General features: G+C 41.4%; 1 protein-coding gene across 3 annotated transcripts in view; it reads right to left on the reverse strand.

Moving 5' to 3' along the window:
• KHDRBS3 (KH RNA binding domain containing, signal transduction associated 3) overlaps window positions 1-18,211 on the reverse strand; it is a 152,542-nt gene that overhangs the window by 14,346 nt on the left and 119,985 nt on the right. For all 3 annotated transcript variants that reach the window (XR_011145723.1, XM_068983885.1, XM_068983886.1), the window contains one exon: window positions 9,431-9,513. Coding sequence is in view for 2 of the 3 variants with exons in the window: in XM_068983885.1 (XP_068839986.1) it covers window positions 9,431-9,513 (83 nt within the window). In the remaining variant the exon portion in view is untranslated. The remainder of the gene's footprint in view (window positions 1-9,430; window positions 9,514-18,211) is intronic.

The following is an 18,211-nucleotide window of genomic DNA, read 5'->3' on the forward strand; positions in this document are numbered from 1 at the left end:
AAAATTAGCTATATTTTAAAAGTTTCAGATAGATGTGCTATCTCAAAACTCAGATTAAAAACAAGAAACAAGAGATTGGCTTGGGAATCTCCTTTTATTTTTTAAAGGCTGTATAAAGGACTCTTCCATTTAGCCCAAGTTGAGGGAGGGCTACCTGCAGTTCCATATTAGACATTCAGAGGTATCAGACTTCTTACCATGTTTTCAATAAAAGTACTTGTAGAACAGATGTGGAATTCTTGAATGTTACCAACTGAAATGAAAAACCCATACAGGTCCCTTTCCTGGTTGGTACTATACTAGATACTGCGGATTAAAGGACAAATAGAAAAGGGTTTCTGCCACCAAGGGCCTCTCTGTATAAAAAGGAGAGAGTTCTCAAGTCCAGCAGGGATGAGTGGTGACCAGAGGTAAGCATGCCATATTCCAGAAACACACAAGGCTGGCTGAATACTCTGTGAGCACAGAAGGGGATGTCAGAGGCAGAGAGTGTATCAAGAAAGCCTGCTGGATGAAGTAACACCTGAGTCAAGGAACCTCTGCTCTGCTGCAACCCATCTGGCAAGGACTAAAATGTAAAGAAAAGGAAATTAGCCTGTTTGTACCACTGTGGAAAAGTCTAAAAACACTACAAGCAATTTTTATAGAAATATGCCAAATAACCACAATGTGTTTAAAAACTGTAAGTGAAGAAAATTACTGAAGGAGCCATGAAGAATTTGACAAAATTGTTTATTCACATAATGTATGCTTTGAGATCTATTTCATCTGTGACTGAGCAAATTATAAATGAATCATGACTGAACAATTCAATATAAGGTTAGATTGGGTGAGTGGGTGACTTGACATGAGGTTAGAGAAAAATCAGGGCCAGATCAAGAGAGGTCCTGTTAATGCAAGGGCTGCTAATAGATGGGAGAGTCCTGTATTAATCCTTCGATCTATACTATTTAAAGATTAATTGCTGGCACTAACCATACTTGGTAGGATTACAAACTGCCAAGGCTGAATACACCCCTCTTCAAATCCCCTTGTTCTTCAATTTGCCATATATGCTTTCCATCCCCCTTGGTAATCACATTTTCCTTGCTCATAAACTTCACATAATCCAATGGGCAATCACTGTTCTGGAGAACCACAAATAGATGCCCCTCACCCCAAAAAGTTGTGGAACATGTAGCATGCAAAATACCATTTTCTAAAATTCAAAAATCCTGAGTCTAAGACACAGCCCTGTAGCTTTTAGATTAAAAAAAAAAAAATTAAGGAATTTTAATAGTAGCTAGTGAGACCTTTCACAAAGTGCCAGGTGCTTTCCATGTATCAACTCATTTGACATGACAACAACCTAAGAGGCGGTCACTGCAACCATCACGTCCATCATACAGATGAGCAAGGTGAAGCACAGGGGCGTGACCTGACCCCAGCTTCACTGTCAGGGAGCTGCAGAGCTGTGACAGACTCCTCCCCTTCACTCCCACTAACCAAATCTCGATTCTGCCTCAGCTGAGGTGCTGTTTTATCGACATTACTTTGGCCAAGTCGACATGCATACATTTTTTCCTATATCTAAAATGTATTTCTTTCCCTGAACTTTGCCAGAAACTGCTTATTCTTTTTAAATAGTTAAATATATTTACACTGTGTTAAGTGTTACATGGTGTTAAGTGTTAGTCCTATCCAACTCTTGTGACCATAGGGACTGTAGCCCACCAGGCTCCTCTGTCCATGGAATCAGCCAGGCAAGAACACTGGAGTGGGCTGCCATTCCCTACCCAGGGGAATCTTCCTGACCCAGGGATGGAACCTGAGTCTCCTGCACTGCAGCATATTCTTTACCATCTGAGCCACCGGGGAAACCCTCACACTGTTGAACACTCGCTGTACACTAAGTTTAGGCACTTATTGTGTAAACACTGGGTCAAAGGTTACAAACACATTGAAGGATCCAACGGACACTCATAATTCCAAAAGAACACATCTCTTCATGATGTCAAATACAAGGGAAAACACAACCCCCACGGTGTGTGAATTACTTCCGCTTCTAAAGCTGTAAGCCCAGTAAATGAGGTTTGACTAAATTCTGAAAAATTCACGCACTGACGTTCTCTACTGTAAATCATTCTTCAAGCTGTGACCTCAAGTCTATGCTTCGAAACATCTTAGGACTCTAGACAAGCTAAATTAAATGAGGCTGTCATAAGTTTTTGTTTCACAAATGGGGAATCAAAATGGCATGGATGATTTTGTTTCTTTGTTGAGATGTCATTGACTGCAGTTCTCCTCAGGAAAAGGCTACACAAGCTTCTAGACTGGACAACTAAACTGATGAGGACAAGTTACCCAGAGACAGTGCAGTGGAGGGCTCAGTGCCAGCCCAGCACTTACTCTGCAACAACCGCAGGGAAGTTCTATAATCTCTGGGCCTCAATTTCCTCATCGGTGAAATAGGGTAACAGTAATAACCTACTTATAAGGCTGAAAAGTGCTGAGAACAGTGTGTGGCTCCCAGTACATGTCATCTTTGCAAGTTTACTAAACTTCTGCTCTGTATACTGCTTTTGCTATCTCATTTAATCACAGTCTCACAAGTCAAATATTCTTGCCATCATTTTACAAATGAAAAATGAAGACTTGAAGAAGTAGCTTGGCCATAAACCTACTGCTGAGGAAGTGACACCGTGGATTCAAATCAAGGTCTGAGTGGTTTCAGAGCCCTCCAGTCTGTTTGTCAAAACCATGTGACTCATTTTAAGAGTCAGGAAATACAAAAAGGGCTATCATCTTCTTTCATTAAAAAGAGGGCAGAATTTGTTAGGAAAATTATTCTAAAACTAATAAAACCCATTTTAAGAACATATGAAACATGGGGAAAGAAAATATAGGAGATTCACCAAGTAGATCTTAATCTACAGACCTTGAAATCCGGTAGTGAAGATGTAAAGTTGGTGGCATGATAACCAACAAACCCGCTGTTTAGAATCTACACTGTGGTGAGGAAACTTCTTCCCGGCACGTCCCCGCCCAGCAGCATCTGTCACTGCTCTGAGTGGCTGATCATAAGCGCCGCTGTCGTCTTCTCGATGCTATTAAGCAGATGGCAGTGCTAAACCCAAATGATGTAGCTCATCTTCCCGGTGGCCTCTGTTCTCACACACCACCATCATCCCACAGCCCTCGGTGATAAATCTCACATGCTCTCAAGAACATGAAAGGCCGCACTGACGGCGGCACTGATTTACTGCCATTAGCACGCCTGTGCCCTGCTGCTGCTTCCATCCTGCCCTGGAGCTCATGCGTGAAGACTCCACGCGGCCGCTTCATAGTTCTGGCATTTTCTACATATGAAGGGACTTTTCTTTTCCCTTAGCTGCTTTCAGGTTAAGCAAAAGAATGTGGGCTTGATCTTAAAGAGAACTGGATATGAGGCCTGACTGCTATTCATAATTTTGTGACTTTGGTCAAGCTCAAATTCTCAGAACATTAGTTTCCTTTGTAAAACTAACAATCTTACAGATGTTCTTGGGAATTAAATAAAATGATAGACATGAGAGCATTTAATGTACAAGCTAACACTTGATAAGTACTCCTTGAAAATGTGTTAATGAATCTTGAAAAAAAAAGTGCTATGGGCAGTATCTGCCCAACATCAGCCCTTCATGGACCACTTTCAGGATGTCTGCCATCTACGTCCACCACTCATCCTGTGAGTGACTTAATATTATTCTCTATTATAGGTTTTATTTTAACTTAAGTAAGTTTACTATAATTTTTAGCAATACTATTCATAAAATCATGTGGTTGATATGGCAATTCTATTTTCCCAATAACTAAAGTCTAACCATTAAAACTTAAAGCGTCTGCCCATGTGCCACCTGAAACCACACTGTGAAACAGCAGTGGTAAGTGCGCTTCTTTGAGAAACACTATGATAGAAAGAAAATGGACTGAAATCAGCATTGTCACTAAGCAAGTGACTCGGGCCACTTACTAAACCTTTCCTTGTGTCTCAATTTTCTGAAGAAAAGGGGGTGAGAATAACGTTTAAAGTTAAAATGAAGATTAGAGGGGATACACACGTGGGTGCACACACACATCCACCCTGCGGCACTAGCACTGCATCAGAGGCCGACACGCAATTAACAGCGCTACCAGCGCACGTCACAGCCTTGGCCCTCACGCTGCTCCTTTTCCCTCGTAGGTTGTGGCTTCATTTTTACACAACCTTCCCTCCTTTTTTTCTCACCGCAGGGTCCTTGACTGAGAATACATTTACAGCTTTACTGTATACACTGGGTTGGTGTGTCTGTTACTTGGTCAGCGTCTGCACATTACTGTGTGAGGAGTTTGTCGTCAATCCCTATACTGCTTAGTTTGTGTGCTAAAGAGAGTCCTTCAGCACTCATGCAGCAAGCAGTTAAAACCCTGGGCAAGGTGTGGTTAATCCAGGCCAAACCATTACTGTTTTTAAAAGTCCAAAACAGCCAACCCTGAAACAACACAGAGCTATCTTCCAATAGACAGTGATTTTACTGATGTTGAAATGCTACATCCTAAGCTGAACAATAGGTCATCATTTCCAAGGTGAAAATCGCAAATTATATTCACACCTCTCAAGTCAGCTCCTGAGATGACATTACTGCACATATAATGCTAAAGCTGCCAAGAGAAGCAACGGCAAACTAGAGAGCAGGGCAGACGGCAGCATTAACTTCTGGCTCATTGCTCTCCTTGCAACTGGCGTCTGAAAACACAGCTAAGGTACGTGGAGCTTCTTGACAGCCTCCATTACCCTGCCTATTTGGATAAAAGCACTTAGGTGTTGTTTTGTCATAAAAACAAGTCAATAATTTTGTATTCTAAAATTTTTCCTTAGCTGGATAATGGTTTTCAAAGACAGACAAAAACCTAAGCTTAAGTACTCTTCAGGAGTGTATTCTTGGAAAAGTTGCTAAACATCACATCTTCAACTTCTATACATGGAAAAACAGCAGGTAGGGCCATTGTGAAACCTGGAGGTAATGCACATAAAGGACATAGACAGCTTAGTGCAAGACTTAATACATTCTCCCAAACTAGCAGCTCTTATTTCTAATTTCTTTTTTCAGTATTTCTAAGTGTTTTCAGGAAAATCGCAGAGATTGTGGAGGATGAAATGAAATAAGTACTTGAAAGTACCATCAAACCACAAACTACTATGGGAAATTAGTACGTCAACATTAAACCCGCCAGAAAATAAAACTGTTACTACGCAGTCATCCACTTATGCTCAGGGAGTTATTAGCACTTTTTGGAAACCCTTTTTGTTCTACTTTTTTTACAATTGATAATTAGAGGAATCAAATATTTCTTAGAGAATTTACAAATATTCAGAAACACAGACTAAAATATTCTGAAATTTGAATACAGTCAAGATAACTAACAGATCTCCTCATGTAGTTACCTTTCAGTGAGAGCACCTGAAATGTACTCTCTTAGCAAATTGCCCAAATTCAATACTATATTATTAACTACAGTCATCATGCTGAAAAATTGTGACTGTTGTTAGAATCATAAATAAGACATCAAATGAAAACTAATCCCACTTAGCTGAGAAGGCTCCGGTCATGCCAGGGCAGGTGCAGGTTGAGTTCTGAGGCCATTTATCATCTGCTCCTTTACTCCTCACAGCTACTCCAGAGCTGTGCGCCCATAGGAATGACTCAGTAACTATTTTTGTGCTGATGTATATTAGAATAATTCCAATATTGTAAAGAACAGTTCATATTTCTCTTCACAGATAGGTGACAGCTTGTTGCTCATTAAGTGTGTGAAGTCAGGTAAACAACGCTTGTTTTACACTGCAGTACAAGGCCATTACAAACACTGATGGGAAACATAGCTGAACTATGCTGAAGTTTTCACAACTTTGTAGGGACTCTCATTTGTACTCTAATTTTCATACAAGGTATTTGAAAACTGATAAGAGAAAATTCCTTATTTGTAAACCTCCTGAGAGAACTTTTTTCCTGCAACAAAAGTATGATAAAAGGATTACAGCACATGAAGTGTAGACATCTAGTTTTAGCCTGCAACACTAGCATGAAGATAAATGAAATTCTTAGGTTTGATGAAAGTGAAGAATCCTCCTGCCAGTGTGGGAGACACAGCAGACCTGGGTTCGATCTTCGATCCCTGGGTTGGGAAGATCCCCCGGAGGAGGAAATTGCACCCCACTTCAGTATTCTTGCTGGGATAATCCCATGGACAGAGAAGCCTGGTGGACCTACAGTCCACGGGGTCACAAAGGAGTCAGACATGACTGAGTGACGGGAAATATGAACATGAATCAGTTTAAGCAACTGAAATCCAAACTGTGACAAAAGGCGAGTTGAAAGATGATGGAGCAGAGTACAAAAGAGAATGCTCAGGGCCAATGTGGATCTGCCACTGCTCAGCCCTGTGAGTTAAGACAGGTGAGTTAACCTCTCTGAACCTGCATGCAAGGAATGACATGCTTAGACTTGAATTCTGCAATATTTCACACTGAGCAGAGAGTCTCTGTGAAGCCCATGGTCCAGTACACCAAGTACACGGCCAACGTTCAGTACTGACAATGAGCATGATGGCGATTTATAGGTCAGTACCCACTACTCGATTTGAGGGATGATTTCAAAATTTGCTCTAACTAGCTCAGACTAGATTTCTAATTCCAAGACATACAGTGTTGTACTTAAGCCAATGTTACAATATGTGCATATTATGAACTGACCTGTCCACCCAGAATCATAAATTGAAGCCCTACCCCACTACCTATAATGTGTGTTTAGACATAGGACCTTTAAAGAGGTGATGAAGTCAAAGGAGCCCTTCCACGGGCCCTCGGTCAATCTGACTGGTGTCACTGTAAGAGAGGAAATCTGGGTACAAGGAGGCAGCAGGGGCGCGTGCCCAAGTGGAGACACTGTGTGAGGACTGGCATGGCCGTGCCAGCCGCACGTCACACAGGGAGCCCCAGAAGAGACAGACCTGCCAACACCCCGAGCTCAGACCTCCAGCCTCTGTGGCCCTGAGAAAATACGCATCTGTTGCTTAAAACACTCTGTGGCATGATGTTATGGTAACTCTAGCAAAGTAATACAGCTCCTGGAAACACTTCTTCATTGTATTCCATAATGTAGCTGCTTTGTCATGATTTACAGCGATTGCCGAAGAGGAAGACAGACAGACTGAGGTGCAAAGTCAGGCCCCTTAACTTGTAAGATGCATGATCTTAGGCAAGTTTAGCTAATTTTTATAAACTAGTTTTCTTTCTTTAAAAGGACTGATGCCTATTTCATAGGTTATGAAGATTAAATGAATATTCAGAGTACCTGACCAACAGCGATTTCTGCATTTGCCAGAAGGTGCAATTCTCACACAATTCTCTGCAGTCCTTCAGGTAAGATGAGTTGTAGCACTGAAAAGATCTTGACCAAGAAGGTGGCTGGGCTATCGGTAAGATGTTCCTTTCAAGTGAGTCTTCCCTGATGTTGAAAGGGCTTATAATTTATAAGGTGCCACCTAACTGGTCTCTGCCTCCAGGCTCACCATCTGCCAACCTGGCCTCTACATGGCCTTCTGGTTAATTCTCCAAACCCAAGTGTGAACACACCGCTCCCTAGCTGGCACCTCGTCGGTGGCTCCCTAGTGCTGCCGATGGTCTGGAGCCTGTGCCCCAAGCCTGGGAGGACGCAGTCACCCTCCTCCTGCCTCTTCTCTCCCGTGCGTCACACCATGGAGCTCCGTGCCGTGCTTGGCTTTGGGCAACGTCCTTCGATGTCCGTACCTTCATGACCCCTACTAGCCCTTCACTTTCTCAGTGAAATGCCCCAGTCAGACTCCAGCATTGTCTTAGCACTATTTTCTCTCAAACCCTCAAGTGGTTACCATTTTACATTGCTTTTAAATATTTGCATTTCATTCTAGCTTGTGAACTTTCCAAGGAGAGGGTCTCTGTCTCAGTAATCTTCGTAATCCAACATTGAGCACAGTGCCTACATTTAAAACATGTAGTGGACATTTAAAACATACTGGCTGAATAAATGACCACAGGAATGAACACCTGTGATCAATCATATTACCGTGTTATCACAGTTTAATATGGGCAGACTTCAAGCTCTCCAAGTCCTCCAAGTCTGCTTCACACTCTGCATTAGCTATTTACTTCTCTGAGCCTCGGTTTCATCATCCATATGACAGACGTGTTAACGCCTGTGCTGCCATTCAGATTAAATGAGACGTGTGAGTAAAGGATTGTACTCCGTGTATGATTCTGGACTAATTACTTAAACTTATGCTCTGCGCTTTTCTTCATCTATGTAATGGGATGACTTCATAAAATGGGATGACATCATACTTCATAAAATTGCCAGAACACTGACAGGAAACACGTAGTCTTGTCTGCTGTTTACTGCGAGCAAGTTACTCCAGGTGTGCCGTGAAGACGGGTACAAACACCATCCCCAAGGCTTCCTGGAAAGAGGACCAGCTGGGAGTCAAAGTTTAAAGGCTACTTACTTGTGACACACTATACTGGAGAAAAACCTGGCATGAACAAAATGAGAAGAAAGTATATCCCTGCCCACCTCAGGACCCAAATGCCAATCTGCTTAGTTTTCCTTGCCCCTCATGAGTTCAGGAGTGAATTTATGCTTCATCAATTTATGCTTCATGGACTCCATGTAGTCCATATTTACTGAAATTTATGCCTGATACAGCCAGCATTTTGGCTTGTGTATGTCTATCTTTGTCTTCCACTTAAAGTTTTAAGCATAAAGCAAGAGGCTTCTCAGGATTTAGGAAAAGATTCTGGACAGAACACACAGATTTCATATACATAATGAACATCAAAGTCTACTATGCCATGACTATAAAGCTGTGTTTCCCCTCTGATAACACTCGTTTCTAAGTGAACACTTCTTCAGAAAATGAATCAGAACTAACTCATTTTTCACAAACAGGAATCTGAAGTTGTTAGAAAACAAGAGCACTGTTGCTAAGAAGCAGAAATGATTTATGAACACAACAAAACTTCCGTCACTCCCATACCCTGCACTGATGAAGCAGGAAAGTCTCACGTTTCTAAGATACTTTGGAGCCTCTGGACTCGAGAGCCACAGACCTGGCACACATTGTTCTTCCTTAGAATATACTGAATGCTTAAGCTAAATTTTTAGAGAAAATAAAAGTTTCAAAGTGCATCTTCCAAGATGCATTGCTTTAGCACTACAGTAAATTTGAGTGCAATACATGCTAGTTGGTAGGACAGACAGAGTTTCTCCAATTAAAACAAAACAAAGACCAAGTCAGATCATCCCACTGGCCAATCGTCATCCTGTTCCCAGAGGGTATAAAATGTGGACAACACAAGTGTCTGCTGTGGGGTCTGTTCAGAAAGAGTGACACTTACCTTTGGGTTGGGGCGCTATAGCTGTTATCATAGGAATCGTAACTCTGTTCATCATAAGCAGTACCATATCCATCATCATAGTCCTAAAATACAACAGAAGGACAAAAAGTTCAGAGAAGTTTCTGGAAAGAAAGAAGCATTCTGCTTTCAGTGAATCTTTATTAATTCAGCTACCATTGAACTCTATATCTAATTATAATGTAAAGAAAAATATAAAATTTTTGTATCACTGAAAATGATAGAGTAAGAACCTCCAAAAATTCCTTCTGAAAAAGCAAAGAGAAACTGGCAAAAACTGTCAGAATGAACATTTTCAGAACTCTGGAAATTAACCACAGGCTTACAGAGATCTAGGGAGCATTTATTTTTAAAAAATTGGCTGCATCTTGGAAAGAACGGTGAGCTCTGATGTTTTAACCTGTTCTATTCCCATCCCTCACCCCAGCTCTGTAGGAGCCCAAATCAATCAAGCAGGAAAGCAGTAGGCCTGAGGCCACTGGAGGGGGCAGGCAGGGTGGAGCACTTTCCAAACCCCATCCATTCCCAGAGGACTGTCTTTATCAGACCCGACTTGGAGGTTATCCAGTGTGCAAAGCCTTCTCCCTGAGGATCTCTGAGAAAATAACTAGGGGCAACTGTTCATGATCTCAGCTGCTTGAGGTGTGGAGGAAAACTGGTGCGAACAACAGGCTACAAGGAAAAGTAGAGGAATGCGAGATCCATTTGGGCTTTGCAAAGCTCTGACATAGTTCTGGAATTAGGTACCGTGTCATATAGCTGCCCAGGACAGACCTGAGAAGGTCCTAAGTGTTTTCCTCTGGCTGACCTTGAGGTTCGGCATAAGAAGGAAAGTCAAGGTTAAGCCAGAGTTAGTTATAAACTGACTGGCTGAGTGTTGAAGAGATACTCCAACATGTACTCACAGGCTCTTGGCAAAGATGAGGGACTTAGTTTCTAACCATTTGATAAAACCTCCGTCCAGTCATCAGCTGAGCACCACGTTAACCAAAAAGACACTTCCCTGGCAATGCAGGATAAATACTGATTTCACAACATAAGTTTGGAAAAGTAACTAAAGTCCCAGCCCAAAATGTGGAGAATTTGATTCCCACATGGAAATATTATTTATTAAATGTCCAGTTTTAAACAAATGGAAATATGCAATGTACAGAGAAATGCAAAGTATAGTCTGTAAACAAGGAAAAGAGTAGTCAATAGAAACTGTCCCTGCAGAAACCGAGACAGTGCACTTGCTGGACACAGATCAGTTACCTGAAGCACATTCAAGGAGCTAAAGGACAGACTGCACGGGAAAAACTAAAGAAGGGCATGAGAACCATGCCTCACCAAAACAGAGAATATTAATACAGAAATGAAGCCAAAGAAATTCCTCAAGTGCAAAGTATAACTCAAATGCAAACTTCACTAGCGAGGTTCAAGAGCAGTCAGTCTTTGTCATCTTAGTTATCAGTTTCTTAGATAGGCTAACAAAAGCAAAATAACCAAAAAATGCAGACAAAAATGCAGACTCCATCAAAATTAAAAACTTCTCTGTCAAACGACATTAGGAAGAAAGTGAAAAGACAGTCCACAGTGTGGGAGAAAATATTTGCAAATCATACATCTGATAACCGTCAAGCATCCAGAATAGATGAACGGATGAAGAACGGTCATAGCTCAACAACAGAAAGACAATGCAACAAGAGCTGAGGCCATCCTCCTGGTTCTACAGGGACATTCTGAGGACACTGTGCAGATGTGATAACAAGTACATGATGGTTATTTCACAGCTATTTTGGAGGTGAAAAACGTCCAGAGAAATGATCATTCTGTAAGATCAAATTACATATGCTGCTCAATAACATTTATATCCGTGGAAGTGTGAATCCTGTTCTACAACTGACTTCTAAGTTTCTGGGGGTAATCAATTACAGTGACTTTGCATTTACTGATATTTAGTTAACATTTAAAAGAGCCAGGATATAATCTAACTATTTTTCGAACATCAGTATTATCAATGATAATCAATTTAATGATTACCACAGATCTCTTGGAGTGGATAAATGTGGTCAAGGGGTAAGAGAAAAGATCTGGAGACAGATGGGCTTCTGCGTTTTATTGTCACTGATTTTAGACAAGATTTTAAAGTGATGACCATGGTTATTCTCTTTGAAGAAGCATCTAAATATCATAACTCAATTTATTTAATTTAGAAAAGCAAAACTATCTAAATAGAAAGTTAAATTATAATACATTTAATTGTGTGAGACAAATATGAATTCAAAGGGATGACACTGTCTTTGTAGGAGTAGGCTTATACAATTTGTACATGATCACCTGAAGAGTTTTTAATGTTTTTTCACAAAGGAGAAACTGAGTATTTATTGAAGAGGTATGTGTTCAGAATTTTGAAAACAGATAAATATAAAAGGAATACTCATTAAATAATGGCAGAGGAAGAATAAAAGTCAAAAATATCCTTGGAACAAACTGGAAAGCCACAATGTCTCTTGCAGTAGCTGAAAGTGAGTTGCTAATATAGCTATGCTCTACCAATGAATAATGCAAGGAGGAGAAACATATGAGATTCAAACAAACAACAATACAAAACAAAAATTGAGATGATTTTAGTTATAAGTAGCAAAATGAGATATTACAATTCTGGTGAATTAATAAATTCAGAAATTAAGAAAGCAACTATCATTCTTAACAACAAAAAAAGTAATTTTTACTAGATAAAAAAAATCAAAACCCCAAAACAACCCAACAACACTACCTCCTCCCTTTAGCCCCTACCCTGTGGCTGGCACTCCTGCTGGACACCAGAGAGGGAAAGGGGTGTCCTGATCTAGTGAGGACTCTGGCAGAGATGACAGGTGACTAAAGAGAGAACCATCAGGCAACATGCCAGCTGTTATGGCAAAGGGAAGCATCAGGATAGCACAGAACAACCCAAAAGGCAAAGGGGAAAAAAGTGTCCCAGAAGTGATGAAAGCAGAGAAAAGCAAAAGCAGCTGGGAAGATTTATTAAAAATCAGGCAGAATGAACAGCAGGTGCAAAACAATGGAGGTACAGACATAAGACCCCTTCTCATCCAGGGTCAGGTGGGCATGCTGTGGTGCAAATGCAGGCAGGGAGCAATGAGCCTGAGATGCCCATATACAGACCATGTGTGGCCAAGGTACAGGGTGTGGGTTTAGATTTTGCACCTCAGCAATCTCTCTGGAAATGCTGTGGGCATGTAGGAGGAATCAATCTGGAGGGCTGGACGTGCTACTAGGTCACTGCCTTGAGCGTGTGGTTTGGCAAAATGTAGAGCTTATTGCTGCTTCAGTAATTCATTAGCAGCTTTAAAAGAATATGGCTTCAACCATGCAGAATTCTATGCTTATCTAAAGAATCAAGATTATTTAAACTCCTGTAAATGACTGGAATTTTCTTAACTAAAATGTAAAGTAATAGACTATTTTAAACTTAGTTACGTCATTCATTCCTTGCTCAATTATGCTGAGATAGTATGAATACAAGGCTGTGTGTGTTAGTCGCTCAGTCATGTCCAGTTCTTTCCAATCCCATGGACTATAGCCCACCAGGCTCCTCCATCCATGGGATTCTCCAGGCAAGAATACTAGAGTGGGTTGCCATTCCCTTCATCAGGGGACCTACTCAACCCAGGGACTGAACCTGGGTCTTCCACATTGTAGGCTGATTCTTTACTATCTGAGCCACCAAGGAAGCCCTAATACAATGTTAGTTTATTTGAATTTTCAAATTGTGTAGGTCATTGAATAACTGACTTCCGTATTTAACATTGGCGATTTAAAAAGATTAAAAATGCAACTCTCACAAGATTTCTTTCATGATGATTTCACAGCTGGATTTGTCCATGGTGGTGTAGCCTCTTCCATTACAAGCATTATTTGTTCAATGGACAGGACTTGAAAAATACAGGGAAAGCATGAAGCAGATTTTAACTGACAAAAGGAGGAAAAATGAGTGTGAACATGGATAAATGTGGCTTCCGGGAGGGAGTGGAGTGGATTTTTGTTGATACCTGCTATTTTACTGCAAGACCGAGATGAGATCATTGGCTGAGAACAGCGGAGCAGTCATGCAGCAAAGGATCAACAAAGGGGTAAAACGAGGAAGGAGCTCAGAGCTGTAACTACTGAGCCCATGGGCCCTGGAGCCCGTGTTCCACATGAGAGAAGCGACCGCGAGGAGAAGCCCGCATGCCACAACCAGAGAGGAGTCCTGACTCCTCAACTAGCCGCAACTACAGAAAGCCCAAGCGCAGCAACACAGACCCAGAAAACTGAGAGTAAATAACTTTTTTAAAAAAGAGTGAACAAAGATGGACAAGAAATAAAGTTATGTTGATAAACATTCTTGCAGCATTCAAGAGACTCATTTGTCAAGATCCACTTCTGCACTCTCATCTTTGATAAGAAAGACGTCTAAATGGAGATAACGCGGTGACCTGGACACTTGGTAGGCGTCAGGGGGGCCACAGAAGACAAAACATGTTCTAACATAGGTAAAGATCCTTCATCTGCTATTGCCAACCTGAAAACCACAGACATATGACCCGACACCAAGAAATCTTGCTTTGAAGAGAAAAGATGTTCTAGGATAAAGGAAACGGCATGACCTATTTAATTCTATTTCTGTCACAAGTAAAATCAAGCATAAAATTTAAGATGGGAAAAACCATTTTAAACAGAGAATTTACAAAAGTGATTTAAAAATAATGTTTAGGTTTTGAGTCCTTTTAAAGGAGACAATTATGCTAACTATACACCACCTCACTATAATTAGGGTGAAACTCGGTCATTTCAAAATGTACAGTTTTCATATAAAACACAGAGTTAAAAGATTATTTAAATCTAGGCTTATGATTATTTTGAGTTTATCAAACACACACAGTAGTTAAGAATAGCCTTTTGAAAAATTCATTTTTGCTGAGGTTCTGAATAATAGTAATATCCTTGTTGAGTATCACCAATGACTGTGAACACATCACATAGCCAAGTTTTTTTATAATTAAGGACAAAAATCACAATTTTAATAACAACTCTAAATAAGAATCTGTCCCCTATAATCATTTAAATAAGACATCATTAATTCAACAATCAAGCTGCATCCCCACGTGTTGACCTATGGCTGTGAGGAATACATTACACAGCTTCTAGACTCACACAGCCCCCTCACCACAGTCTCTGGAGTCTGACGCCTGTGTTTTGATCCCAGCTCTGCCTCTGATCTGGCTGTGTGGCTTTGGGCCATTACCTGCCCTCCTTCCACCTCAATTTTGCAATCTTAATTCATCCCCTGGCTGTTTCCAGTGGTTATGGGAGAAACTAACCCAAGAAATATACATGAAGGCTGTCTGGCACAGCTCTTGCCCTATAAACCTGGTTCCAGTTTACTGAAGACTAATTCCTGTTAACACTCTCAAGCTATTAGGCCAGAGAAACATCAGAGCCACCAACCAGGTAGCTTTCTTTTGGTGAATGTGATAAATTCTTAAAATATTGTCTAAACTGTGATGTCTACATCTTCATTCTGCAAATACGAGTATTAACTACTACTGTGATTTTTAGATAAAAGAGTGGCTGACCAAGAGTAGTTGTAATTCTATCCACATCTGGCCACAGCTTTTAAAAACAGGTCTCCATCAATTATTCATAGAATGTCTTCCCTCCTCTGTTTGTCTCTCACTGAGATAGAGCTATATTTATTAAGATTTGACAAGGAATACAATGTAATATAATACAGAAAATAACAAAGAGGTTAACTCAGAAATTCCACAAAGGAAAGGGAAAACTGTAAATAGAAAATTAAACCAAAAATTCCACAAAGATGAGAAAAGGGGGTAACTCAATTTCATTAAGCCCACATTATGTACCTCTGGTAAGGATTTTTATGTGAGTTTTTCCATTTTCCCCAGGAGGCTGACATTTGTCGAATGACTACTGCTCTGAGCCCTTGGAGAGACTGTATTGAACAAACAGAATCAAACAGAATCACCTCTGTCCTCAAGCAGCTTCCATTCCAGAGGGGAACATAACACACCTCAGTCCTCAGGGACACAGGGAAAGAGCGGGGATGCTGGACATCTTGGAGAGGTGCCAGGAGTCCTCACAGAAAAGACTACAAATGCGAAAAAAGTGAGAAGCCGCTTATGTGGATTTTTGATTTTGCTGGTGGTGCTACTGGTACTTCCAGCAGAAGGAACGGCAGACAGAAAGGTCAATGTGGGGTGAGCCAGGGAGGGAAGCACAGGAGCCATGTCTCGGGGGACCTTTGGGGCTTCAAGTGAGGCACCACTGGAGGCTCTGGTGCCTTTAGGGCTGTCCAGGATTTTATCTATTTCATTGATTTAACTTCCAATACACTATTTCTTCCCTTATCTGTGTCTAACCTGGAACTAAAACCATTTCATTATTCTTTATATTTTTCAATTCTAGAGTATTTGTTTTCTATATTTTCCAATTCTCTGCTTAAATCATCAATTTTATCTTTTCAATTCCATGATTATAAAGAACATAAAGTTTGTGTCTGCTTTATGAATCTATTATGGTCTGTCTTTACTGGTTCCTCATCTTGCGTGCCTATAATTTTTGATTAATTGCAATTATATATGAAGAATGAGAGAAATAACTGAAGGCCCACACTGTTGTGTTTTTCTAGAGAGAATTACACTTGCTCTTGGTGCAGGACAGGAAGAGTCGCAGTCCCAGCTTCAAGGCACCCCACACAGGGCCATGACGACAAGCAGCCTTCCTCTGGGAGGACAGCTTTTCTGGGTTCCCCTTCAAAGTTGAGGGTATTTATCAGCCTCCTACACCCAAACTTGGGGGGCCATGGAATCCAACTACTTAACCCTCTCAAACTCTGGATTTCTTCTGAGGCTCAATTCAGCTTCTCAGCTACCTTTTCAGGAACTGGGAGATGCCCTCACAGCCTTTCTCAACCAGGGTTCCACCAGAGAGTGAAGCCCGGTGCCCATGGTGTCCACTGTGTATGAAGTGGGCTCACTTCTCTCCTGAGCATGCAGAGCAGCAGTTGTTGGCATCACCCCCACAAAGCTAAGGAAATAAGCATGCACATCATTTTCTATGATCTGCTATTCAGATGAGGAACCCCGATTCCTATCAAATATCCAATGCATTTGATTATCACCTGTATCATCCACTAGAAATGCAGTCTCCCTGAAAACAGGGGCTTCACTGACCTTGTCTACTAGTGTCCCCAGGGCCTGGTACAAGAAAGACTTCAGTAAACACTTCCTGAATGGTGAGGTAGGGAAGGGTTTACATGAGTTCTCTCATTCTTCCATGGGTCGTGGCATGACTGGCCAGGAGAGAGGCCCCAGGTGCCTTCAATCCCATGGTGGAAGGGGAAAGGGCTCCTGACCCACCAAGACGTATGCCTGATTCACAGTGCAGAGGTTGCTCCACAATGAAAACATCCCTATCAGAATTTCATAAGCTTAGTATTATGATTACTCCTTGCTCAGCTTGTAGACTCACCCAGAAACCTTCAGATTATCATCTGGTCTAATAGTAGAGGGACCAGATGTGCCCGAGGTTTGTTCAGCTTGAACAAATCTGCCTGATGAAAGATGTGCTGTCCTGTTATAAACAAGAGTATCTGGTCTGTCTAGTACAACATTTTTAATACACAAACTGATCATGTTTTCAACTTTTTATTCATGCATAATATAAGTCATAGGAAGGCACACACCCCAGGTGCACAGCTCAGTGAGCACAGCTGTGCAATCAGCACACAGATCAAGACAGGGGACATCTCGGCCCCTGGATGCTCCCCTTGGGCTCATCCTCAGTTACTACCTACCCCCAGAAGGAATGCCATCCCGACTTTCAACACTGCTGGTGAGGTTTACTTGCTCTTGAGCTTCATAAAGATGGAATCAGAGTGGCAACCCCTCTGTGCCTGTTTCTTTCAATCAGCTTCATGCTCATGAGATCCGTCCATCGTGCTGCAGGCAGCAACCACTGGTTCCTTCTCGCGGCCTGAAAGCTTGCCTATATGACTGTACTATCACATCCTCATATCCACCCTAGTTGTAAATGCTTTTGTAGTTTTGCCTACACACCTCTTACATAAGTCTTATGAGCCTCTGTTGTGGTTCCCAGAGCAGAACCACTGTGCCTTGGGAAGAAGGCCTGTTTTTAGCTTTAACATGTGGTACCAAACCACCAAACCCTTTTCCAACATAGTTGTATGGACTGACATTCCCACAGCAGTGGGTAAGAATTCCTACAGCACCCCATTCCAGTTAACACTTGATTGTTTTAACGTTAATCTTCCTGGTGGGTGTGAATAGCACTGAATAGTTCCTAACAGTCCTATGTGATAAGCACTAATATTTCCATTTACAGATTAGGAATTGAAGTATAAAGTAGTCAAGCAACTTGCTTAAGGTCACACAGCAATTAAAGGCACAGCAAGGAATTGGAACTAGTCTGTCTGGTTCCCAACCTTGCTTTTAACCATTGTGATACACTGCCTGACTCTATACTGAGGGTCAGACCCTGTACCCTGATGAACTCCCCAAGATAATGTCGCACTATGAGGTTACCTCTAGATGTCCCCCTAAATACTCATGTAAGTCAACTGCAGGTGTTCTTATCCTGAGAGTCACTGTGCTTTGTTTCCATGTCAAGAAATCAAACACTGATGACTCACTCGATGAGGGGCTCTGTGGATAAAAAGGCATGACCCTATCATCAGCTTAAAATAAAATGGGAAAA

The sequence above is a fragment of the Capricornis sumatraensis genome, chromosome 11 (genome assembly GCF_032405125.1).
Source record: "Capricornis sumatraensis isolate serow.1 chromosome 11, serow.2, whole genome shotgun sequence".
Lineage (NCBI taxonomy): Eukaryota > Metazoa > Chordata > Mammalia > Artiodactyla > Bovidae > Capricornis > Capricornis sumatraensis.